The sequence below is a fragment of the Gigantopelta aegis genome, chromosome 8 (assembly GCF_016097555.1).
Source record: "Gigantopelta aegis isolate Gae_Host chromosome 8, Gae_host_genome, whole genome shotgun sequence".
NCBI classification, from domain to species: Eukaryota; Metazoa; Mollusca; class Gastropoda; order Neomphalida; family Peltospiridae; genus Gigantopelta; species Gigantopelta aegis.
In genome coordinates this window covers 3,920,075-3,947,351 of record NC_054706.1, presented here as the reverse complement: position 1 = coordinate 3,947,351, position 27,277 = coordinate 3,920,075, and the positions used below count along the sequence as shown (strand labels likewise).

General features: G+C 39.3%; 1 protein-coding gene across 3 annotated transcripts in view; it reads left to right on the top strand.

Moving 5' to 3' along the window:
• The window catches only part of LOC121378992 (fatty acid synthase-like), a 55,731-nt gene that overhangs the window by 17,131 nt on the left and 11,323 nt on the right, over positions 1–27,277 (top strand). For all 3 annotated transcript variants that reach the window (XM_041507422.1, XM_041507425.1, XM_041507424.1), the window contains exons 5-22: positions 1,670–1,870; positions 2,412–2,534; positions 2,883–3,113; positions 3,906–4,342; positions 5,258–5,491; positions 5,973–6,162; positions 6,569–6,798; positions 9,441–9,742; positions 10,175–10,557; positions 14,356–14,625; positions 18,660–18,839; positions 20,242–21,478; positions 22,112–22,257; positions 22,941–23,239; positions 23,507–23,864; positions 24,457–24,579; positions 24,974–25,194; positions 25,697–26,047. In XM_041507422.1, coding sequence (XP_041363356.1) covers positions 1,670–1,870; positions 2,412–2,534; positions 2,883–3,113; positions 3,906–4,342; positions 5,258–5,491; positions 5,973–6,162; positions 6,569–6,798; positions 9,441–9,742; positions 10,175–10,557; positions 14,356–14,625; positions 18,660–18,839; positions 20,242–21,478; positions 22,112–22,257; positions 22,941–23,239; positions 23,507–23,864; positions 24,457–24,579; positions 24,974–25,194; positions 25,697–26,047 — 5,516 coding nt within the window. The remainder of the gene's footprint in view (positions 1–1,669; positions 1,871–2,411; positions 2,535–2,882; positions 3,114–3,905; positions 4,343–5,257; positions 5,492–5,972; positions 6,163–6,568; positions 6,799–9,440; positions 9,743–10,174; positions 10,558–14,355; positions 14,626–18,659; positions 18,840–20,241; positions 21,479–22,111; positions 22,258–22,940; positions 23,240–23,506; positions 23,865–24,456; positions 24,580–24,973; positions 25,195–25,696; positions 26,048–27,277) is intronic.

Below are 27,277 nucleotides of genomic sequence, written 5' to 3'. Positions count from 1 at the left end.
CTCTTACCATTCGTACTTTATTATAATTTACGGTAACAAAATAGAATATACCCAATGGCTGATTGTGATATATAGTGACAGGAAAAACAGCCAATCAAATTCATTTAAATTTTAGGTACGGTGTTATTGTGTAGTGTTCTGTTTCCATGTGGCAAATACCGCGAAATCTAGATTGTCCACAATTAGCCGAATCTCCCCTAAACGTTTTCGCATATTGCTGGTAATCCTGATGACCCATAAAGTATTTTGGCCAATCACAGCATTCGATTCCCTAATACCGGACATGTTTGCATGAGTGATAGGTGCTGTTAGGATCCTGCACAGAACCTGCAAATTTCTTGCCGGGACCTTCAAAGTTGTAACATCCCAAAATAGGGACTGACCTCGGTGATTAATCCAGTGTGGGAATAAACATTTTAAGTATCTTTCAACCCAGTTGTCAAAATTGAAAGTAAAGACGTGTTAACTTCAAGCATTATAAAATGGCGCCCAATTTCTGTCATATTAATTTAAAACGATTCAACATCGCTAATTTCTGTAAGTTTTTATCAGGACTACATCATCTGCAGTTCCTGGACTATAATGTATGCAAACTACTTTGCACTTTTTTCTTTTTTTAAAAAATAAATCTTTGCAGATTTATTTTTCACTTTCAATACAAGGAAAAAAAAAAAAACACACAAAAAACTACGTAGTTAAATAATAAATTATTGTATATTATGTGCATGTACTTGTGTATCTCTTTTTTTCAATCGGTGATAACTTTTTATGTAACTCTGTTGAGTTCAATAATCAACAGTAGACCTATATATTATGTATTTGTGCTTATATCGAGTAATCCATACTTTAATTTTTTTTTTTAAATGTCTTGACATATACCTTTCTTTTAGACTTTATAATGTGTACATGACACGGTCACACCCATATATTATGTACTCCAATACACATCTAAAGACAACTGAATTAAAAAAAAAAAATACCGAAGACTTGATCTCTAGCATTCTCGCCCCCAAATTATTTTGCCAACTCTGAACTCAAATCCTGGAGAACACATTGCCGAAGTATCCCAGACCCAACACGCTAACATGGCATAGTAAAAATGCAATTTTTGTTTTCTTGTCCTGATATAATTTTATATTTAGAATTATTTTACAATTGACCATTAAAAATAAAATTTGCTCTTAAAATAGTTCATAAAAATGTATATATGATAATTGGCATACTTGTACTACTTGTAAAACGTGTTGTGAATAAATCGAACTGCGAATAAATCGAAAAACAAAAATAAAAAACCCAGAAACGTCCCATCCCTAGTATTTGAGCCATGCCTCCCTCCCTTTTCACTGTAATTGAGCTCAGAAAATTAAAAATGCCGAATTTGAACACCTGAAATTCAGAGGGCCTTCAAAAATCCATTTCTTCTGCCTTCGCACTGACAGTGGCCCCATAACTTTCAAATTGACTACTCTGGCTGTGGTATGTATTATCTTACCTTGCCTATAGGAAATGCCATAAAATCCCTTGGTAGGTATAGTCTTTTGGTTGCAGGTTTCCTATCTTGACCAAGTGTCCTAATAATCAGGTGTTAGCTGTTAGACACCAATAGCAATAGTTTGAAATGTACTGTGGATCATTTCCATGTGTTTATTACTGATATGGTTACGTACAGGTCCAAGCTACGCCATCGACACAGCATGTTCCTCCAGTCTCCTGGCGCTAGATCAAGCTGTGATGAGTATCCGACTCGGGAAGTGTGACGCAGCCATTGTTGGCGGATCCAACCTATGTTTGAAACCAACCACAGCTCTTCAGTTTCTCAAGTTAGGAATGTTGTCTCCAGATGGAGCTTGCAAGTCATTTGATGCTGCAGGTAGTAATGCAATTAAAAATAAGTTTTGGTTTGGTGTGACACCCATATTTATTTAGGGACTGCTCATTTATAAATAGTCACGAATAATTATGACTTGTTTATTGCCCATTAAATGAGGGCCTTATGATTGGTAAATCAAAGGTCTGTAGGAAAGTGTGATACTTTTCAGTAGTAAGATATCCAGTGTGTATTCATACTAGAATAAAATCAATCATTACCAAGATTGACGCATAATCACTGCTGAATCAACAGTATGACTAGAAAACGTTAGTTGAAAGGGATGTATGCTCTGGTTGTACAGTAGCATTCTTTCTATTTGCCTTTACAACTTGTACAACTGCCATTAAAATGAAACAATTATTTCTTTTCAACTTCACCTGGCCTCAAACAAATGCATATTCCCTTAAGGATAGTAGTCTGGTTTGAACATCCCAACAGTCAATGGGATGGCCTAAAATTCTTTGCCTATATAACATGTACAACTACCATTAAAATGAAACAATTATTTTTGCTTCACAAAGTTGCATTTATTTTTGTTTAGGAAATGGATACTGTCGTAGTGAGGCCATTGTAGCAATTTACATTCAGAAGACGTCTGTTGCCAAGCGAGTCTACTCCACCATTGTACATTCAAAGAACAATTCTGATGGTGCCAAAGAGCAAGGTTTGTTTTATTATTGGTTCTTTAGGTTGAGGTACTTTAAATTGCTTGTTTAATTAACAATAGTTTTTCAAAAATTACATGACAACAATGTACATAATCAATTCTAGTTTGGTTTTGTGATCTCTTCCATTTTATCCATTCAAGTAATATCTGCTTCTATTTATCACCAGGAGATAATAATAAAACTGCATTAACTTGACATTAGTATTCCTTAACACGAAATTTCATAATTTTCATAATTTTTCAAATGTAACAATGTGTACAAAAAATGAACTATTTAATAGTTATATCACACTGTTTGTATCAAACTTGTGTGTAAACTTGTTCAAACTGTTTTGTTTTTTAAAGGAATAACGTTTCCATCTGGCGAGATTCAGAAGCGTCTGTTACATGCGGTGTATGCTGACGCAGGTATCCCACCATCTCAGGTCGCGTATGTGGAGGCACACGGCACAGGTACAGCGGTCGGAGACCCACAGGAAGTGAACAGCATTGTGGATGTTTTCTGTAAAAACAGGAAGGGGCCTCTGTTGATTGGCTCGGTCAAATCCAACATCGGACACCCTGAACCAGCGTCAGGTTTGTAAGATGGGAATATATCATTGAGGACTACAGTTGTTTTAAAGAGTAGACCATTAGTGGTACATGGTGCAGAGTTCAGCTTAATCTTGATAATAAAAAATAGTGTGAGCTGGTTTCCACATTCTATTAAAATAGTAGACAAATAAGTTTTTCTTGGACAAATAAAATAAGGCACAATAAATATTCTGTTTTAATTTTACTTTGAAGAAATTTTATTTTAAATATAAATGTTATAAATAACATTAAGACCTTTTAGAGCCTATAGTGTGTTTTTTAAGGCCGTCTGCTCATTTGCCCAACTTTTAAATACCTTGAGATACGGAGCTAAAATTTTGTATACATACCTTCATGTACAATTCATTTTCATTTTATTTCAACTTATTTTCGTGCTTATATCCAATTAAGGTTCAAGCATTCTATCCTGGGCACACACCTCGGCTGTCCAGGACAGTGAGTTAGTTGTTGGTTGGCTAGTGGTTAGTGAGAGAGAAGAGGGTGTAGAGGCCCTTACATCTACCTACTGAGCCCTAAAAAATTCGCTCTGGCGTGGAGCCAATACTGGGCTGTGAACCCTATCAACCTGTAGTCCGATGGCTTAATCACTGTGCCACAGAGGCCGGTGTATAGTTCAAATGTTACTTTTATAGGAATTTATTTCAAGGGCCATAACTGTTAACAATGAATTTATGTATGTTTGGAAGAGTTATTGCCCTTGAACTTAGAATTGTGAGGCCTGGTAGTGGACATGTAATGCTTTAGCAGTATCCGTAATGCATGTTTCCTTTCTAGGATTGGCATCAATTGCCAAGGTGATAATTGCTATGGAGGATGGAATGATTCCACCAAACCTTCATTTTAAAAGTGCAAACCCCGACATTCCTGGACTACACAACGGCCAGCTGGAAGTGGTGACCAAATGCACTCGGTGGAATGGCGGTTACATTGGAGTGAACTCGTTTGGGTTTGGAGGGGCTAACGTTCACGCCATCTTGCGGTCTCACGACCAGGACGGGCCACTGTACGAGGCGAGTGAGGCGGAGAGACTGTTTGTGTACTCGTCGAGGACGGAGGAGGGCCTCCGTAAAGTGTTCAGCTTCGCGCACAAACACGCAGACAACGTCGAGCTCCAGGCGCTGATGACAGACAGCGCCAACATCTCGCCGGCAACTCACCCGTGTCGGGGTTACACCGTGCTTAACTCCAAGAAAACATTGCAGGAAATAGAGGTATGTAGTTGCAGGAAATAGAGGTATGTAGTTGGTTTTTGAACTAGGACATGCCTCTGTTGTAGTTTACAGTGCTCAACTCATAAATAAAATAATAATAAAGATATGTAATACACAAGGAACTGCTAAACTCGTTAATTTAATGTGCTAAAGAAATGCTGGATTCCTGAAACTTCATGCATTTCAGTTTGATACATGCATTTCAGTTTGATACATGCATTTCAGTTTGATACAGATTTGTTTGACTAGGTCCATAGCAATCACTGCTCTGTGCCTGTATTTTTTTGCATAAGCTCTTCAATTAAGAAATAATGTAAAAAAAAAATACAATAAAAAAGTGTTCAGATCTGAACATAATTCAAAATCAAAGAAAGTCTACCTATTGTGCTTTACCTTCATAGATAGGAAACCCTATTTCTTCAAACCCTTTCATTGATTGGAATTGTGACTATTAAATGCATCGAGATGCATACTGACTAAAAGTTAACCTGGGTGTTTTATTGAATTGAGATGATGATCATGTACATCTGTATCCCGTGGACATGCAATATATATAAGCAGTTTGTCTTTAATCCACAAATAGGGGCGGGACATAGCCCAGTGGTAAAGTGCTCACTTGATGCATGGTCGGTTTGGGATCGATCCCCGTCAGTGGGTCCATTGGGGTATTTCTCGCTCCAGCCAGTGCACCACGACTGGTACATCAAAGGCCGTCGTATGTGCTATCCTGTCTATGGGATGGTGCATATAAAAGATCCCTTGCTGCTAATCGAAAAGAGTAGCCCATGAAGTGGCGACAGCAGGTTTCCTCCCTCAATATCTGTGTGGTCCTTACCCATATGTCCGATGCTATATAACCGTAAATAAAATGTGTTCAGTGTGTCATTAAATAAAACATTTCCTTCCTTATTTCAGAAATACTCTGGCGAAGTGAACCGACCTATATGGTTTGTGTTTGCTGGAATGGGGACACAGTGGTTGGGCATGGGCCGTCAGATGATGAAGCTAGATGCCTTCCGTCATTCCATCCTCAAGTGTGAGGCCTACTTACGGCCACACGGGATCATGCTCTTTGATCTATTGATGAACGGCGATGAGAACACATTTGAGAACACCATACATTCCTTCGTGGGCATTGCGGCAATTCAGGTGAGTATCAACCCATTCTGTTCTATTATTTGATTATTATAATAATTTGTAATTTAAATATATTTGAACTGTAATGTCGTGGTTTCCTAGACTAGTCTGAAGAAATCAGTTCTGCTTGTTTTAGAATTTCTGTTCCTCATGAATAGGAGATTTATTTTCTATTAATGTTGAATCCATTCATTAATAAATATATTTAATAAATCCTTAACATTTATCCAAATGCGACAATCGTGTGAATTATTTTTAGAAAGGATTTGTAAAAGTTTCTTTACTTTATAGGCCATCCTTTCTCAGTTTACAGTTAGTGATTCCTCCCCCCCCCCCCCCCCACACACACACACACAAACAAAAAGAAAGAAGAGAAAGACAACAACAAAACAAACCTGTGATTTAAAAAATACTAAAATTGAGTTGGATAGGTTAATGATTATTAAAATGCTAGCCTAGGCATGGAATTTGGATTATTTTGCCAATATTTCAGGTAGCTCTAGTGGACCTGCTGTCTGTGATGGGGATCAAGCCTGACGGGATTGTGGGCCACTCTGTGGGTGAGCTCGGCTGTGCATATGCCGACGGTTCACTCACAGCTGAGGAGACCGTTCTGGCTGCATACTACCGAGGGAAATGTATCAAGGAGGCCAAGCTGCCAGCTGGGGGAATGGCTGCCGTGGGTAGGTCGTCTGAAATATTACCTCGCATCATCATGACTAGTCAACATCCTGTTAGTGTACATTTGAGGTGCATATTGTTTTCATGAAAATAAACTTCCCATAATTTATTCTTGGATGTCCACATATTTGTTTATAAAAAGATAAGACCAATACATCCACGGCAATGTTTCACAAATGTTTCCTTTTTTTGTTGTGTATTAAAATAGATGGATGTACATAAACGTAATCATACTACTATGCATTTTCTTAACTCCATAAAACATGTAACCATACTGGCAGAAGTCATTAGGAATTCCCATTAGCTCGGTCAGTGTAAAGTAAAACCACACCAATATAGGCCTATTTACTTTGTTAAATTTTTTGTGTTTTTACCTGTTGTAAATTATTGTTCCGTGTCATGTTGAAGGTTTGACGTGGGAGGAAGCTAAAGTCCAGTGCCCGGAGGGTGTAGTTCCTGCATGTCACAATGCCGAAGACACTGTGACAATATCTGGACCGGCAGAAGCGGTGTCGAAGTTCGTACAGGAGTTGAAGAAGAAAGAAGTGTTTGCGAAGGAAGTGCAGAGTGCTGGGGTCGCGTTCCACTCGCATTACATGGTCGAGATAGCTCCAGTCCTCAAGGCAGCTCTCGATAAGGTAGATAACTCTTGACACGCCATAAAAAAAAAAAAAACCCCAGGTTAATGTAACTAGACAAACCACGTGTGCAGTTCATAGCACTATTTAATATTTAATTAAAATATTTAGAGCATAACTAACTCACTACGAGGAATTACGGATTATCTGTCCCGAGTGCATTAATTCACGAGGGACAGATAATCCGTAATTCCTCGTAGTGAGTTGGTTATTCTCTTTATTACCCATTGTCAATCTTTAACCATTTTAAAAGTATATTTACGTTCTCGCTGCTGTAACGAGGTCTACCAGCCATAACAATATATTCATACGCGTCGTTACCGGTGCACACACAACAGTATCCACCAAAGAATAGTTCCAAAAAAACCCAGTCAGAATAATAAAATAAAAACATTTTTAAACATTTGTACATGTATTTTGTTTATTAATTTTTGAAATGGTCTTTTTAATTCCGTAAATGTTCGTATCGTAAAAAAATATTTGAAGTTCGTAGTAATAGTTTGACCGATGAATGGAATCATGAATGAACAAAAAGTAGTCCCGGCAGTATGTAATTGCCAATCAAATCTTGTCTTTTTAAAGCCAGCCAATTAGTGACTGTAGAAGCAATCTGCACACTGTGCAGAGATCGAAAAAATATTACCCCGTATATTTGAGCCCATATGGGTAATAAATATATATATACTGAACAAAATAACAAAACTTCCACTAACTTTGCTTAACATAACTTGATGAAAACAAACCTGGGGAATAATTGTTATATATGCGTTTAAAGAGTGTTCCATGATGCATCGTTTGGCCATAGGTTAACAGAAACTGGGAGAAATTTTGACCAAGTGTGGTAGGGGTTAAAAAAAAAAAAAAAACCCCACTTAATAACGGGTATGACCACCTTGAATTGACCACTGCAGTGCATCGCAGGTGCATAGAATTGACTAAAGTGTTGATTTCTGCCTGTGGAATATTGTTCCATTCCTGAATAAGCGCTTGACGAAGTTCGTTGATGTTAGCGGGTGGGTTGGGACGACGCCTCAATCGTCTGTCCAGACTATCCCAGACATGCTCGATGGGGTTGAGATAGGACTTTTAGCGGGCCAGTCATCAATGAAATCAATGTTATTTGTCCTAAGAAAATTTATAGTATCTCTAGCTGTATGAGAGGTGGCATTATCATGCTGAAAAATCGAGATGTTGGCGTTGTTATGGAACAGAGGAATGACGTGATGAGCGAGAATGTCATCGCGGTAACGTTGAGCATTTAAATTGCCATCAATGACGACTAGTGGTGAACGATAACCATGGGCAATGGCTGCCCAGACCATGACACAACCCCCACCCCCCGAAACGGATCTCGTTCAAGAACACAACAGTCAGCATAGCGTTCATTTCTCCTACGGTAGACACGCACCCTGCCATCACCACGTTGTAAAGAAAATCTGGATTCATCCGAAAAAAGAATGGTATTCCAGTGTCGCCATATCCAACGAGTGTGTACACGTGCCCAATTAAGATGTAAGGACGTCGTGCATGTAAACCGTTCTCCAGCAGATGATTACGAACAGTGCCCACTGATTCGGTTATCATGAAGCCCAGGTGTTAGCAGCAGTAGCAGTGGCAGTTTGGAATCGATTGTGCAAATGCGTGTTCATGATATGGCGGTCTTGACGACGCGTTGTAACACGCGGACGTCCACGACGTGGCAAGTCGTTGGTGCTTTATGTCGTTCGAAATCTTACGCGAAGATTTCGTATCGCTCGACTAGAACTCCCAACATGCCTTGCAACGTCTTCTGTCGACATGCCAGCATCAAGCATGCCAATTCGCCCGTTCGCGTAAATTATTGGGTATTCTTGGCATACTAAAAATGCTACAATGTAAAAAAAAAAAAAAATGAATTTTTTTTGCAAATTTTGAAGCGTTTTCGTTCACTTGACAACAATATCAGTAAGACATGTAAAACAAATTGACAGAATACTACACGGGACATGTTGAACCATGCATGCACGTGCAAATTGAATTTCACGTTGTCGACGATTAACAGTGAAAATAATCGATAAAATTCATGAATCCTGATAATACAGCTCAAGGCTAATACTACCTATATAATTTCATTACACAATGAATTCTTTAACACAACAAATACTATATGTACAAATCGGAAGTTTCTTTTTTTGTTCAGTATATATATTCTGTTAAATACTAGCTGATTGATTGTATATTTTGAAAGTGTTCTTTCTTTCCCTCATAATGGAGGTATACAATGTCATTTGATATATAATAAACCTATTCCATTACACTAATTAGTATTGTGGCAGTATTTACCTGGATATATAAATGTTTACTGCAGGTGATAACACCAAAACTAAATTCCATTATACTAAGTATTGTGACGTGTTTACCTGGATATATAAATGTCTACTACAGGTGAAAACACTGAATTCCATTATACTGAGTATTGTAGTGGTGTTTAACTAGATATATAAATGTCTACTACAGGTGAAAACACTGAATTCCATTATACTAAGTATTGTGACAGTGTATGACTGGATATATATAAATGTCAACTACAGGTGATAACACTGAATTCCATGATACTAAGTATTGTGACGGTGTATAACTGGGTGTACAAATGTCTACTACAGGTGATAACACCCAAACCGAGGACGAAGCGTTGGATCAGCTCGTCGATCCCCGAATCCCAGTGGGACACGGCCCTGGCCCAGCTGTCGTCTGCCGACTACCATGTGAACAACCTGGTGAGCCCCGTGCTATTCCAGGAGGGACTGCAGCACGTTCCAAAGAACGCCGTCGTCATAGAGATCGCCCCCCACTGTCTGCTGCAGGCCATCCTGAAGAGGTCGCTGAGTACATCGTGCACGTTCGTGGGCTTGATGAAACGCAATCATCCCGACAACCTCGAGTTCTTCTACACCAGTCTGGGCAAGTACGTGCTCATCTTGTTGTGAACCACTGTATGTCGTTATGCAAATATTGTTTTCATTCACTTAGATTATCTAAAAAAGTATTAATAAGCTTTTTTAAATGAAGTGTTTATAAGACTGGATGGATTTTATGGTTAAGTTTTATAGAAAAAACTTACATTTTTTAAATTTCCACTAATTGTCTGTATCGCATGTTTTGACCATTTTGGGGGTGCTTGTTGTGGGAAAAAACCCTCGCCATCTGTAATTAACAAACCACCACAAAATGCAAGGAAACCAGCTCTTTATTAATTATATCAAGGTTTTGTTTTTTAGTTGATTATCAAAAGTCAAAAGTGTTTTATGCCAATTTTACTAAGACAATTTTTGTAGAAATTGGATGAAAATATTATAATAATAACTGTAAATGGCAAGAAATGTTTTAATGTTTCTAGGTGCTACATGAATGGTGTGAACTTTGACCCCATGAAGCTGTTTCCACCTGTCAAGTTCCCTGTTTCGTGTGGAACTCCGATGATTAGCCCGCTAGTGCAGTGGGACCATGCTCAGTCGTGGGCCGTGCCTAAGTACGACGAGTTTCTCAGTGGTGGGACGGGCATGAACTCAGAGATGTCGTTCGAGATTGACATATCTCCCGAGTCCAAGGACTACTATCTGATAGGTCACAAGATTGATGGCAGAGTTCTCTTCCCGGCCACTGGCTATTTGGTGCTCGTGTGGAAGACACTGGCGCGAATGAAAGGAATGTTCTATGAACAGATGCCTGTGTGTTTCGAAAACGTGGACATACACCACGCAACCATCCTGCCCAAAACAGGTGAGCTCGCATTTTGACAGAAGAGAGGAAGTTATGTTATGCTGAATAAAAAAGAGCAAAACATGCAATAACTGATTTAAAAAAAATTCAACAGGTTTTTAAGTGTTTCATAAAACTGTTCTCAACTCCAGTGAAAACACACCAGTCAAATCTGTAGTCTTAAAAAGGATATGAGAAGAACAAAATACATTTAACTGATGTTTTAAAACACTTTTGTGCTAGACCATAATAGTCTTATTCAACTTACTGTGCTAGCACAACAAATATACTATTCAACCTGAGTTTACCTACACACTGCAGAATTCTCTCCCTTGCCGGATATGCGCAATGCTATCCTTGCACGGGCTACCTGTAACTTCATTCTCAATTCTGCAGTCCACCTGTTAAGCTTTGGCAAAAAGTTTTCTTTACTTGTAATTTGCGTCGATCGATCTGAAAGACGCATACCTCTATGTCCTGGTGCACAAGGCGTTTTCTGTTCGACGGGAAAGCGTATGAGTTTCGTGTGCTCCCGTTCGGTTTGGCGACGAGTCCCCATGCTTTTACACGTGTGGTAAAAGCGGTGGTAGGTCATGTTCATTTGTTAGGGGTTCGAATGCATACCTATCTGGACGATTGGTTGATCCCAGCTTCGTCGCAACAGGAGTGTCAGACCAATGTCGGGTTGGTTTTGGACACGATCCTCCAATTGGGTTTTATTCCCAATTGGGTGAAATCGGAGTTAACGCCGGCTCAGATTTTCACATATCTCGGAGTGGTCTTCGATCTTGTGGTAGCGTTGGTTCGTCCCACCGATGCGCGTATCCACAATTTCCAAACGTCAGCGCGACGTTTGATGGGGGAGCAAAGTACTACGGTACGATCTCTCCATGTGGTGTTGGGCCACCTCGAATCTCTGGCCTCATTGATCGTGCGGTTCAGACGATTCAAACGACCACTCCAGTGGCATTTGTCCCCACGGTGGGACGGTCACAATTGGGACACGATAGTGCCTCTGGGGCCCATGGTTCACTCATCCGATACAGGAGTGCCTGTCGGACAAGTGCATGTCCCTATCGGTTCCGTTGCACCCCCCTGCTCTGGATCTGATCCTGTTCACGGATGCGTCGCTGCACGGGTACGGGGCGCATCTGTTGGATCAACACATTTCAGGGGTATGGAATCTCCGAGAGGAAGCTTCATATCAACTGTTTGGAGATGCCTGTCTTCATTTCTGGTGTGTTCTTCGACACCGTCGAATTCTGTTGAGATGCGACGATACGTCGGTAGTGGCATATCTCAATCGTTGGGGTGGAACCAAATCGGAGACTTTGGGTCGCAAAGCTCTTTCGATTTTGGAATTCTGCGACCAACTAGGGACCACTCTGTGGGCGAAACACATTCCTTCATCTGTGAATGTGTTAGCAGATGCCCTCAGTCGACATACCCCTGTTCAGACGGAGTGGATGTTGAACAAAGGGGTGGTCGCAGTGGTTCTTCGGGTGTGGGGCAGTCCACAGGTGGACATGTTTGCCACACGGTTGAACAACCAATTGCCGGTGTTCGTGTCCCCGGTACCGGACACATTGGTGTTGGAGTACGACACGTTGTATGGATTGGACGGGACTGGATTTTTATGCCTTCCCTCCTCCTGTCTTACTCGGCAAGGTGTTAACCAAAGTGGTCCAGGAACCTTGTCACGTGACGTTGATAGCTCCTCTGTGGGTGGCGCAGCCCTGGTTTCCACAGCTCCTGTCACTGTTAGTGGTAGTCCCATTCCGGATACTAGTGTTGTCCGATCTACTCGGCCAGCGACTGAGTCAAGACGGTGTGGCATCCGAAGCCGGAGGTCTTCCGGTTTCACGCGTGGAGGTTATCGGGGCTTCCTTGCGACGCAGAGGTTTTTCAACAAGAATTGCGCATCTCATCTCTTCAGCAAAGCACAAATCTACCGAGTCGGTTTTATCAATGTCACTGGCGTATGTGGGTTCGTTGGGCGAACGCACGGGATTTCGATCCCTTATCGCCTACTGTCAACGATTTAGCGGAGTACTTTCTGGCATTGGTCCAAGAAAGGAAACTTAAAGTCACGACAGTGAAAAGTCACAGAGCTGCGATTTTCACTACTCTTAAACAGTGTGGATGTCGTGACTTTTCTACGAACTTGGTGTTGCATGATTTACTTAAATCATTACAATCCACGGTTGAACTATCTTCCATTATTCCGAAATGGAATGTCTTTCTGGTGTTGCATGCTCTTAAGGGTGCGCCTTATGAGCCGTTGAGGTTTGCTAGTCTTCGTGCCTTGACGTGGAAGACTCTGTTTCTGGTTTCACTGGTAGCTTGTCGTCGGATCAGTGAGATACATGCTTTTTTGCATGACTTGGTTGATTACAATTCGGACGGGTCTGTTACTTTACGTACCGACCCTATCTTTGTTGCTAAAAACCAGTCTCCGGGGGAAGAGTTTCCACCTACTGTCGTTCAGTTTATCTCGTACACTGTCATCTGATAACTCGGATAGACTTCTTTGCCCGGTGAGAGCATTGAAGTATTATTTGGAGTGTACGAAAAACGGGTGGCAGGGTAAACAGAGATTGTTTATTTCTTATACCATTAGGCCGGGTGATGTCACAAAAAATGCTTTGTCTCGATGGATAGCATCTACCATCAAGCTAGCATATGAGATGGCGGGTGATCATGTGTTACGGAATTTCTCTGTTAAACCACATGAGATCCGAGCCATTTCTGCTTCCCTGAATTTTCATGACTCTTTAGATATTATAAAGGTCATGAATGCAGGGCTTTGGAAAGGATGGCACACTTTTGACCGTTTCTATTTCCGGGATATGGTGGTTGGTCCTGGCGTACGCGTAGGATCCAGACAGTCATTGCGGCTCAACACGTTGTGTCTGTGCACAGGGCATCGGAAAGGGGTCGACCTCTTTTCCGTCCGACTGTCATTGATTCACGCTTCGGACATGTTTAACACTCCACCCTTTACTGAGGGATGGGTTTTTTTGTAGTGTTGTCTACCGTTTCCTCTCCCTGGGGAGATGTTTTTCCTCCCTTTCATGGAAATGAGTTTTTCTTTTGGGAAGCCCCTTTTTATTCCCAAAAGTTTTTTGACTCCTTGTTACCGTATGTCGTGGTTACCGTATGTCGTGGTTCGTCCTATCTTCATGTCATTACTTCAAAGGAGCTTTTTGGGTATGGGTAAGTCCTCTATTTTCTTACCTCCTCCCATTAATGTTGAATTCACGTGCTCTAACGGTGTCATTGCACGTCCGTTATAGCATATTTGTTGTGCTAGCACAGTAAGTTGAATAAGACTATTAGAAAATTGGTTTCTAATTTTCATTATTATTCATACTTACATAGTGCTAGCACAACAAACTATACTTCCCACCCACCCCTATGAGGCTTTCCCTCGGTGGGTGGACTTTGAACCGAGAATGAAGTTACAGGTAGCCCGTGCAAGGATAGCATTGCGCATATCCGGCAAGGGAGAGAATTCTGCAGTGTGTAGGTATGACTCAGGTTGAATAGCATTTTGTTGTGCTAGCACTAGGTATGTATGAATAATAATGAAAATTAGAAACAAATTTTCTAAATAATAAAGATTGTATACAAGGGTTAGGGTTATCGTTAGTTTGTTCTATTACGACCTCACACATGCGATAGCAATAACTGAAAATTGGGTTGTGCATGATCAGTGGATTTCATTATGTTGATTAATAATTTCAGTGGATGTGCATACATTTTGCTTATATTGGATTTAAAAGTATAATTGGGTTGTTTTTGTTTTTGTTTTTTTAGGCACAGTGAAGCTGGATGTTAGTATTATGCAGGCGACGGGAGATTTTGAGATTTGTGAGAACGGTCAGCTGACAGTCAGTGGATCAGTGAGTGAACTCGGCGATTCTGTTCTCAGTCACTTCGAGGACGACGCAATCTGCCATACACCATCCAGTCCGACCAAGAACGGTGGAATGCTTCTATCAAAGGCAGATGTGTACAAGGAACTTGGGTTAAGAGGGTACGACTATGGGCCAACCTTTCAGGGCATCTTGAGTGCCAGCAATAAAGGTTTGTACTTTTAATAGAGGCGAATCTAGGGGGGGAGGGGGGGGGGGCGTGCACTCCCCTAAATTTTGCAACAGTTATAATTTTATTATATATTAAGTATAAAATTTTTTACGATCTCCCTCCAAACCTCCCCGAAAGTTCCATTGGCATTCCCCCTCATGTCATTGGGGCCCCCTTAAATGAATTTTCTGGATCTGCCACTGTTTAAGGATGCTTTCTAGAAAACTGGTTATGCAGTATATTGATGCTTATCAGAAAGAAATGGCACAGGTTTGCAATGAGATTCTTTCATCCAATACGCCATGTCAGAACTAGCATATGATAAAATGCCTAACATAAAAAAAGTGGTGTTAATCCGTTATTAATGATTCTGTTTCTTTTTGAGGGCCGGGATCTAGCTTAGTCTGTAGAACGCTTGCCTGGGCTGCTTTGGTTACAGAATGAAATCCCCTCGGTGAACCCTCTTGTGTCCTTAACAGTGTCCCACATCTGGTATATTAAGGGCCGGGGAATGTACTGTCATGTCTATGGGAAACTGTATTTAAAAGATCGCTGGTTCCTAACTGAAAAATGTAACGTCTTTGCTCTAGTACTTAATTGTCTGAATTAATACTTTGTTTATATATCCATTAGCAGATAATAAATAAATCAATATGCTCTTGCGGTGTCATTAAACAAAACACTTAACTTTTGTTTTCAATTTCTCTTTTTTCCTGGTTGAGGAATATTCTAAAATATTCTTAGTAGGGGGTTGGTCTTTTTTCCTTTCTTTTTTTTGGTCACCCATACTGTCTGCAAGTCATGTTATGGGGTGACAGGCAAATAGAATAGGTGAAGAGGGAAAGGTGGTGTGAGTGAGGGTTATGGCCTATGGTTATGTAGTAGGTGGAGCTGCTTGTTAAAGTACATTGTGGGGAGTGAGTAAAGAGAGTTAAAATGTGGTTATTAAGTGTTTTGTTGAAATGTGGTTGTTATCAAGTGTTTTGTTAGTGTTTTGTTGAAACTGGTTATTAAGTGTTTTGTTGAAATGTGGTTATAAGTGTTTTTTGAAATGTGGTTATTAAGTGTTTTGTTGAAATGTGGTTGTTATCAAGTGTTTTGTTAGTGTTTTGTTGAAACTGGTTATTAAGTGTTTTGTTGAAATGTGGTTATAAGTGTTTTTTGAAATGTGGTTATAAGTGTTTTGTGAAATGTGGTTATTAAGTGTTTTGTTGAAATGTGGTTATTAAAGGAGCTCAATCACGGATTTAGTGGGCCTAGTTTCTCTAAATATGCATTATAAATGAAACTACATTCATTTGGAATACCAAACCTAGTTATTGTATGATCCAAAATATTTTAATTGAACTACGATCGAGGGAATTCTACGACACGCTTCATTTTTAAAATTTAGAAGTCTTGTAAAAAGTCATAAAAATACGGAAAAACACTATATATACGACAACCGTATAATGTATTTGTGGATTTTATATAAACGATCGCCATTTATAGAGACTTGGCAAATGAGGGCCGGCTATATACATGGCAAATAATAAAACATATTTATTTCATGACGAAAATAACCACGAATACGCTGAAATAAAATAATAAACAGTCGGAACATGAACTCACCATTTATTATTATTATTATTATTATTATTATTAGTAGGCACGTGTGCAAATTATTTTGACTGGTTCGCAAAGTGGTATTTCGGTTTTAATGTATAGCGTAAAAAAAAGTGTACTTTTGCATGTTTTGTCATCCAAAGGTTGGCTAATTAGTACTTAACCCAGTTGAATCCAGTTCTATGTGCAGGGACAAGTTCAGCCTGCACACACGCACGTTAATCTTGCATTTTTATAGCCAAAACTCCTCCAGATAAAACACGGCCCCTCCACCCCAAAAAGGTAGTAGTAGTAGTAATAATTGTGTATTATTATTATTACATGTATTATAATGTTGGTAAAATCATGTCGGGGTGGGGTGGGTTGGGGTGTTTGTTACAGAGACGTCACATAAATTTAGAGGGGGACCCGGGAGTGGTCTCGGCTTTACTAGTAAACTATTAAAAAAAAATATTTTGAATTTTATTGGCCATTGCAATTTTGAGCATTTGAAAAGTGACTAAATACAGCAAAATAACCTTTTAGTCATATTTATTTTTACAAAATTTACGTAAGCAGCCTTAAAATTGCAATCAGTGAAAAATTATCAAGTTCAAGCCCTGTTAGTTTGTGTACTCTCCGTAGTTAGTTTCTCTTTCAGTTAAACTACCTAAGCTGCTGATAATTTGTAATTGTTATTTTTATTTATTTATTCATCGTCGTCGTCGTTTATTTATTATAATTAATTTTTTGTTAGTACTGTAGGGACAATATGACGCTATTCATATATCTATGAAAAATGTACACAAGAGGGTCCACTAAATTCATATACTCCCCCACCCTGTCCCCTGTTCAGAAAATGCACTGTTCGTACAGTACTTAGTATGTATTCCTCCTGTTCCAGATGGTTCGGTAATATGGATCAATCAAATACAAGTACTTAACCTTTAGACTACTGGATTAATTTTTAACAAAAACCATGTTGAGTGGGTACAAGTTTATAATTTTTACTCACATATATTCACTTAAATGTTTCATAAATACATGAAATAAAGTTCATATATGAATCGGTAAGTATTATTTTCGTGTCTTTTTTCGTAATTTTTATTATTTTAGATCGGCTAATGGTGATTAAAATTAGGCAAAAAATCGAAAAAGTTGCGTTTACTTACGGGCATTTGTGGCCAGCTGTGCAGTATTTATGTCCATTATTCCCGATAACAGTGGTTTTCTGACCAGAATTTTTTTTTAAACCCGAACTACGATTCATATTGCAATATTTGGTAATTTTCGTTGTTGGTAAAACGATCAAATTTATTATCAAATTAGCTGTTACAATCAGCTATCGATCCCTGAAAATTACCGCGACGTGCCGCCATTGTTGTCAAGCGAAAATACTTGCCGAAAACCACTTTTTGAACTCAAAATTTCAAGGTATTTTCAATTGAAAAAATCAAAACAAAAATCACCATTTTGAAAAAAAATCTTTTTTCTTTAATTATATTTCCGTTTCCGGTGAGTGTCGTGTGCAAAACGGCGGGAAATATGAATTGGGGAATGCACTGTATACAGTGCACAGTATATCGACTGACGTGACGTCGGGCGAGATATCTCGCCTGCAGTAGTCAGAAGGTTAGTTACCGCCTATATACATTTTTGCTGTGAATATAGCCAGCCCTCGTTAGTGGAGGGTATAGACACGGCCTTCGTATATAGATATATAGATATATATATATATATATTATATAATATATATAGTTAGTCACTTCGTATATAAACACTGTCTAGTTCAGAGTATTCTTTAAAAACGTAACAATTCCTATCCCAAGTATAATAATGAATTTGACAAGGTGGAAAATGACGGTGTTTGTGATCCAGATGTTTTTCGCGTACGACTAACGATAAATTTACCTATAGATGCAAAGGCCTAACTAGTCGGGTTTGTCGATGTTTAACATGCTTCTGTTACTAAAATAAATTAATGTTTAAGCTTAATATCATTGAGTACATATTTTTATTAATTTTTAATAACTTATGTTCATTTTTAAAAAAATTAATTATATTTACCCTACGTCGCAGAGGACGGTCAATCGTTCTCATTACACGAGCTTGGTGAATCGTTTTAGCACTGCGGTTATTCGGGGAATGCCCGTCATGTGACTCAAAATAATACTTCACATCTTTGCTCTCCAAATAGCCGTTATTTTTCTCAGAATTATGGACCGTACCCATAATTCAATTATTTTTATAAAATAACACAAAATGTGATTGTGGTTATGTAGATGGTTCAATAAAGTACTTTTAGGTACAAATCAAATGTCATATAATACTTAGTTGGGTCAATAATTATGTCAACATTCCGTGAAGGAGCACGTTTAAGTGTTTTGTTAAAATGTGGTTATTAAATGTTTTGTTAACATGTGATTATCAAGTGTTTTGTGTGGTGTCAGGTGACGAGGGTGACCTGCTGTGGGACGGGAACTGGGTGTCGTTCCTCGACACAATGCTGCAGATCCAAGTGCTGGGACTTCCGGGACACGCCCTCCGCCTGCCCACCAGGATTAAGATGTTGAAGATCGACCCACGCACCCATGACGGCCACACCATGCAGCTGACGGAACAACAAAATAGTAAGTCTTATATGGAGGTTCTAAAATCGGGTCTTGAATGGCTTGTTAAATGTTGTCTTCAAACTACTAAATTAGGGGATATCAGTAATAAAGATAAAAATGTTTTTTATATTATTGATTGTATTTGATATTGATATTAAAGCGACACACCCTAGTTACATTTATTTGTTAACCATTACGGCGTTGTTTTTCGCTATTAAACCCCATTTTTCACAAATAAAATTGCACTTTACTTACATTTTATTATTTAGAATACACATTTCCATTCACCTGAAGTGCTTTTTGGTAATCTTGATGTTTGTAAAACCACGAAATGCATTTTTTGCATTTTTTCACAAAACGTGTTGTCGAGAAAAAAACGTTAAGCAAGCGAGGTCCAATCTATTTTTAATGTCACAGACGTTGGTATATCACGTGACCGTTATCATTTTGGTGCGGTTTGTTTTCTCGTGCACAGTTCGCGCAATCAACATCCGATTTGTTGTTGTTCATTTGTGAGATTTTTCTTCACAGTTCGTGAACATTTTCAGTAACAATAAAGTTCAGACAAGTATGTGTCTCAATACAAAACGTTACAAACCCTTAAAACCAATAATTTTGCTAAGTCTTAAGATATCTGGAGAGGGGATACAACCAGGACAGAACAGTTGGAACATGTCCAGGAGAGGTGAAACGAACGCATCCCAAGTCTGTGAAATTTGTCGTGACGTAGGCATTGTTGTGCTTCTATATACCAGTGACATCAGAATACTAACTTTCAAAATTATTTCAAGCAATTGGGACATGGGGATTCCCATGGTATTTATCGATATAAAACCTGCTTTTTCACTCCATTTGATAAAAACGTGATCTAAGTGTGTTACAGGTTTGTAGATTAACCAAATTATAATTATTTTCGCTGGATGGAACTAGGGTGTGCGGCTTTAACATTGTTATTGTTTTTTGATGTTTCTATGCTTCCTTTAAGTAAAATATTTTAATCCTGTACAGAGTATTGACATGGGGACTAATTGTGGCGAAAAATTAAAAGAACGCATTGTATTTGAGACTAAATTCAATTCCATATTAAAGTAGTTATGCCTGTAATAAAATGATGTAATGTCGCAGTAAATGAGAGTATTGTGGAATTGACTGCCAGCAAACAGGTTAACTTCCTGATACTGTGGATAATGGTTTTGGTTGCAGTAAATATTAGCTTTTACTATTCATGCGTTTCCTTAGTTTTTTCCATTTGCATATAAAGGATATAAAAAAAACCTCCTAACATGTTGAATGTGAGCCATAGCTGTAAAGGCCATGTGTAGTAACTACACGTGATGGAGATTGGATATCATGATTTGATTAAGACTGACATTAACTTGGTACCATTTAAAATGTATCATGTTATAATTGATATTTCCAGCAATTCACGTGAAGGTTGACTCGTGTCTGCGGACGTGTGTTGCGGGTGGTGTTGAGATGATGGACCTGCATGCCACAGTGGCGCCGCGTCGACAGCATCAGACATCCCCCACACTGGAGCAGTTCACATTCGTTCCGTACACACACAACCTGCTCTCCTCCATGGAGCCCTCCATCCAGGAATACGCCAAGGACTGCTCAAACGTTGCTGCTTCCTATCTGAAATCCCTCACTCTAAACACCACGGGATGTGTTCCCAACAAGGAATATCTGTCATCAGTTGTTGCAGATGGAGAAGTTCCGTCGGTGTCGGCAGAAAGAGTGGCCGAATTTGCAGACAAGCCTCGTTGTGGATTGATGCAGGTGTTCAAGAAAATTCTGTCTGTCCCAGTGTCGGAGAACTTCTCTGAAAATGTTCACAATATTCTCGAAGCCTTTCATCCGGAACTGGAGTCCGACCAGCTCCTGTCTTATCTGTCGCAGCCGCCGGTGTTGAAACCGTGTCTTGATGTTGTTCTGGAGAACTGCATGACGAAGAAGCTTAAAGTGACCGAGCTGGGAGCTAGACGAGGTGGACTGTTCAAATCAATCATTCCTCAGATGATCTCACAGCCGCTGCTGCAGCTAGACTTCGCTGTCCTCGACGATTCAGAATCGGCCGACTTCACGTCTGCCGGTTGCAAGTACATTCACTGGAACAAGTCTGACAATGTGCCGGCCGTCATAGGCCATTCCCATCTAGTTGTGATGAAGAATCACCTACACGAGCATTCAGATATTCCATCCATCCTTCAGAACATCTCTACTTCTCTACCCAAGACAAGCTTTCTACTGGTGCAAGAAGTGACTCACAACTTCCAGATCGCACTGATGCTGGAAGCTCTCGGTAGTGACCTGCCAACAGTGGGGCCTGGCAGATCGTGTGCGTGTTACTTGGGCGAGGAACAATGGGTCAAACTGTTTGAACAGTCGGGTTTTGAAATTGTGTGCCAGAAATCCGACGGAGTTGTCTCCACACTCTTCTTGTTGAGAAAGAGAGTTGAGTTGTGTGACAAGCAGACTCTAGTCTCTGTGGATGACTTTGAATGTGGCTGGGTGGACGATGTGAAAGAAAAACTTAAGCAGGTTGTCACAAGACCTGAGGGAGAAAACCTATGGCTGTATGCCAAGCATAAACACAGCGGCATTCTGGGACTGGTGAACTGCTTACGGCAGGAGCCTGGTGGGGAGAGACTACGGTAAGATATATTTATAAGACAGTAATACAGCTGTGATGACATTTTTCATTTAAATCGCGTACTGTTAATTACGATGTGTTGAAGGCTTGTGTGAGCGTTCTTAGTTGTCCCATGAATCTAATACAAATGTCTAAAACAGCTTATTTTTTTACACTGTATAGTATAGTAAAGATATAAATATATGTATAAAAAAATACAAAATGTTTTATCTTGCAGTACAAAGTAAAAAGGTCAGACATAGATATTACTTTTGCATTAAAATTTCATGTTTAAATCAGTTTGTATTAAACTAAGTACTAAGTCATTGAAACTGTTTATAGTTAACCTATGGGTGCTCATCACACAGCACACGAAACATCAATTTGTATAATTCTTGTTTATTAATTGCCCATCTTGTTGAACTTTTAGTTAACTTGCAATGCTTGTTCCAGGTCACATCTGATCAAACCCAATGTTTTGTTGAAATTGAGTATTTAATGGACTTGCCCTGGCCATTGGTCAGTGGTATTTTTTAATGTCAGGATGAGTAGAATATTTAAATTTGTTGTAGACCTCACATTCTTAAATAGAACTAGCTCTTTGTGTTGGATATAGTTGGATTTTAGGTATTTACCTCTCAATTTGGTATTACAGTTGTGTGTTCAGCCATTCCCCGAGTGCCGACATTGACATCTCACCTGACAGTCTGACCTTTCGAACTCTGCTCAAGAAAGATCTCATCATGAATGTGTACAAAGATGGATCGTGGGGGTCATATCGACATATACCAATACCGTCACGTGAGTTCTAGAAAGATGTATTACAGAGAATATGTTCAGACTATACTGTTCAATACCGTTATTTGAGTCGAGAGAGATTTAGGTCAAGTAATTTAATTAAGCAGTAATGTCACCTGTGAAATATAGATGACACAGAAGTTAAAAACAATTAGCCACATTATTCTGATAAATCTAGTCACAAAGTCAAAAGTGATATTTATTTCCTTTAATTTCAAAGGTTATTTTTAACATGTTTGATTACCTTTAATGTGCATTGTTAACGTGTGGTGTTGTTGGTCAGACTTTGTTTTATTTTCAGAAGTCGACTTGAAGGACTGCCAACATGCCTACATGCCTATGTGAATGTTAGACTGCTTTATTTTCAGAACTCTACTTGAAGGATTGCCAACATGCCTATGTGAATGTTCAGACTTTGCTCTATTTTCAGAACTCTACTTGAAGGATTGCCTACTTGAAGGATTGCCAACATGCCTATGTGAATGTTCAGATTGTTTTATTTTCAGAACTCTACTTGAAGGATTGCCAACATGCCTGTGTGAATCTTCAGACTTTGTTTCATTTTCAGAAGTAGATTTGAAGGACTGCCAACATGCCTGTGAATGTTCAGACTGTTTTATTTTCAGAACTCTACTTGAAGGATTGCCAACATGCCTATGTGAATGTTCAGACTGTTTTATTTTCAGAACTCTACTTGAAGGACTGCCAACATGCCTATGTGAATGTTCTAACTCGAGGAGATCTGTCCAGTCTCAAGTGGATCGAGTCACCACTGAAGTACTTCGACGCAGCGACAAACATGGAGAAAGAATTGTGCAGTGTCTACTACACGTCGCTCAACTTCCGTGACATCATGCTGGCGACTGGGAAACTCCCACCTGACGCCATCCCTGGTGATATGGCTCTACAGGAGTGCATTCTGGGAATGGAATTTTCAGGCCGGGACAAGGCAGGCAATAGAATTATGGGAATTCTTCCAGCAAAGGTATGTCTGTGGGTTGAGGTGTAGTTTGACAGTGACATGAACATTAATGTGTTAATAACATATTTTTTAACAGTTAGGAGTAGTTTTTGTGGTGGAATCAAGTTTCTCTTCTGTGAGTTGTGTCGTGAAAGTGTTGAAAAAAAATGTTAGACATCAAACAGCCGTAGTTTAAAAACTCATGAAATGTCTTTAAATATACATCCCTTTCTTTTCCTTAATGGCTGGCCAACTGCTCGTGTAACATGCAGTGGGCTTTTTTTCTTGCAGGGTTTGGCGACGACTGTTGACGTGGACCGCCCCTACCTCTGGCAGATCCCCGAGTCCTGGTCCATGCAGGAAGCTGCGACGGTTCCAATGGTTTACTCGACAGTCTACTATGCTCTGGTTGTGCGTGGAAACCTGAAGAAGGGTGACAAGGTGCTGATCCACTCCGGCAGTGGTGGGGTGGGTCAGGCGGCGATCTCTGTGGCGCTGCATCACGGTTGTGAGGTGTTCACCACGGTGGGCTCGGCCGAGAAGAGGGACTACCTCAAGAAACTCTTCCCACAGCTACGGGACTGCAACTTCAGCAACTCACGCGATCTCTCCTTCGAGTTCGACTTTCTCAGAGCCACAAAGGGCAAAGGTATGGAAGTTCACCCATGTCTGAGCTTAATTGTTCAACATTTAAATGATAGACCACTATTTGACAGCATCGTCAGAAACATACCGACATGCATGTGTTTTGTGTGAGTAAAATAGATCAATGTATTTAGTATGTATCAGTTTCCACCAAGTACGTACGTCACATTTTGCAGTGGTCAGCATAATTATGTTCTTAATGATTAGAACAAAGTATGCATGTCTGAAGATGCAATGCAGTTGCAACTTTTTTGTGTGATTGTCAAATCAGTTGCATACAAATGATGCAGTTAGATTAAATGTTGTGCTATTATTATTTGTCTGTATGTTACATTTGGTATCCATAAACATATATATAATCCAAATTATATTATTGTTTATGCTAGATTTTGAGCGAGAGACAAAGTTGATACTGTATAGCTTTCAGCTAAAATGGAGATGGGGTGCCGTCCTAAATCCACCCCTGATGCAGTAGTTTGATAAACTGAAATGTTTTCTAGTTGTTAATGGATCAGCCTATTTCAACACTGCTCTGAGATTCGTTCAGTTAAGAACCACATTCTAATTTAGACCATTTTTGTTCAACGTGTTTTCAGGAGTGGACATTGTTCTCAACTCTCTGGCGGAAGAGAAGCTCCAGGCCAGCTTGCGGCTACTTGCACGACACGGTCGCTTCCTAGAGATCGGAAAGTTCGACCTGTCGAGAAACACTTCACTAGGTAAAGTAACATGACATCATCCAGACAGCTAAAGCCAAGAGTTATCTGGATATAGTTCGATTTGGTTTTTAAAGCGTTGTACCAAATGCAAAACTATTCAGACCAATGGACAGATATATAATCTGTCTTGTTTTGGCTTGAATTTATTGCAAATGTAGATGACATGCTGTTACAAAGCGTATAAGCATTTTGTTTATTGGCCATTGGATAAAGTAACTGATGTGGCAACACTGGGATTATTTTATACTGGACCTAATTAATGCCTAGTAAAAACATAAGTTGTTATTTTATAGATTCTAGCTTTCCTGCTTTGATAATTAAATTGATCAAAAACTAGTTTGCCTGAATATCTGTTCCCCACATCATCTTGTAATGACAAAAACCCTGTTTACAGGAATGGCTATTTTCCTGAAGAACATAAGTTTCCATGGTATTCTGTTGGATGCCCTGTTCGACTCCCACAAGACGTGGGCGACTGTGGCCGACTTGGTGTCTGATGGAATAAAGTCTGGAGCCGTGAGACCACTCCGCACCACTGTGTTCGAACGCGGGCAGATTGAGGATGCATTCCGCTTCATGGCGCAGGGCAAACACATCGGCAAGGTTGTCATCAAGGTAGCTATCTCAGTCACAGCTTTCTGTATTCAGACTAAACAGCTTTTCACTTTATTGAAATGTACTGTCGTAAATAAATTATTTTAAGATTCTGAAGAATTTGAAGATCAATAAAAGCAGCAAACCTTTTAAGCTCAACATCAGTATAGCTGCCTGTTTTGTTTCTTGGAAGTGTTAAATTTAATTTTGTAATGACAAATCATACAATGAAGTCGATCTGTGTATAATGTTGAAAATGTATAATTTTAGATATAATTCTGCATTATCAGTGTGTTCTATTATCAGTGTGTTCCATTATCAGTGTGTTCCATTATCAGTGGGCCATATATTCAAAGTAAACATCCTATTAGGCAACATTTTACTGTACGAAAACACAGTACAAAGTACAGTAGCTAATGTATAATCCCAGTTGTTGGTTTATTAAATAGGTGCGAATATTCTGTTGGAGTAGACTTGTTTTCCTTTATACAATTCAATATACAATGTAAACTGACTCGTCTAGGTGAAGGAAGAAGAGGATGTTAAGAAAACTCTGCCTGCTCCCATCACCGTGCCGGCGATCGCACGCTCGTGCTGTCACCCTGACAAGACGTACATCATAACTGGTGGTCTCGGCGGGTTCGGGATGGAGCTGGCCCAGTGGCTGGTAAACCGGGGAGCGAGAAACCTTGTGCTCACGTCCAGGTCGGGGGTCAGAAACGGCTACCAGTCTCGAAAGCTGCGGTTGTGGCGGGAAGAGGGGGTCACGGTGGAAGTCTCGAAGAGAGATGCGAAAAAGGAAAGTGAAGCACGTCTGCTGATTGAAGAATCACAGAAGCTTGGACCTGTAGGAGGCCTCTTCAATCTAGCCATGGTCAGTTTACTGTCATAGTATGGACATCAATTCACTGTCATAGTGTGGACATCAGTTCACTGTCATAGTGTGTACATCAGTTCACTATTATAGTATGGACATCGGTTCAGCTTTTGATTTCGTTGTGGCCATCGTTTAGACTAATTAAAAAAAAAAATATATGTCATATTATTGTAAGGGTGGGGGGGAGTAATTTACTATCGTATGGTACAGAAAAAGCAGATTGACTACCTTCACCCTCAATTATGAATATAGTAAATATGTATTAATATAAATAAGAAAGACGAGGTTCAGGATCTGAAGGGCTTTAATAATGGGGTTAATTAATTATAAGTAAATTAGAACACTGGGGTTTCCATATAGGATCATTTATCCCCAGGATCTATAAATCAATATACAAGTAGTGTATACCCCACAGGTATAGCCCTAATATTTAACAAAATAGAAAACAGTTATATAAATACATGTTCAACAAAAGTGTAGGCTAATCAATTAAACAGCATTAGTAACCAAGCTTCATCTATCAAACCAAATACACATAATCATTAATATCGACACTTCCACAATATCATTAAACCATGGCTTCAAGAAGAAGCAACATGAATAAGACATTTGTAATCATCCTCAACCCATATAAATTTGGCTGGCACTAATGCAACAAGTTAACAATACAAAATAGATTATTTCTAAACACTTAATAAGAACTGTCACTCTATTATTAGAAATGCATTTTTACTTTAATATTATCCTGATAAAACATGTTTTCCTATTCTAATTATGTAAAGTTGTATACGTTTCTTCTCTAGTGTACATGTATATCCTTCACATAAAAACAAAGTGAGAAAGCCATTCTCAAACAAATACAAACACATTACCAAAGGTTATTCAGCTTAAGTCAATTAATTTCAAGCTGAGACCAATGTTTATGTTGCAGTTGAGGATTTAATAGATATCGGTGTCAAACTGGTCTTCTGCTAAAGGAATGACCCCTGGTCATTCTGACTATTTCCCAAAATTCCAAGTGCTTTGTTCTCTTAGAGTTAGAGCTGTTGATGCTAATTAGGACACACACCATAATCCCCTACTGAGAGAGAGAGAGAGGCTAAATACCAACTGTTCCCTTGCAGTAATCGTTTACATGTGTGATCATTTGGTGATAAAATATATTTTACTCGCTAACTCAGCTCTTTCCTTTCAATACTAACAATGTCTTTAATATATTTTATCCCA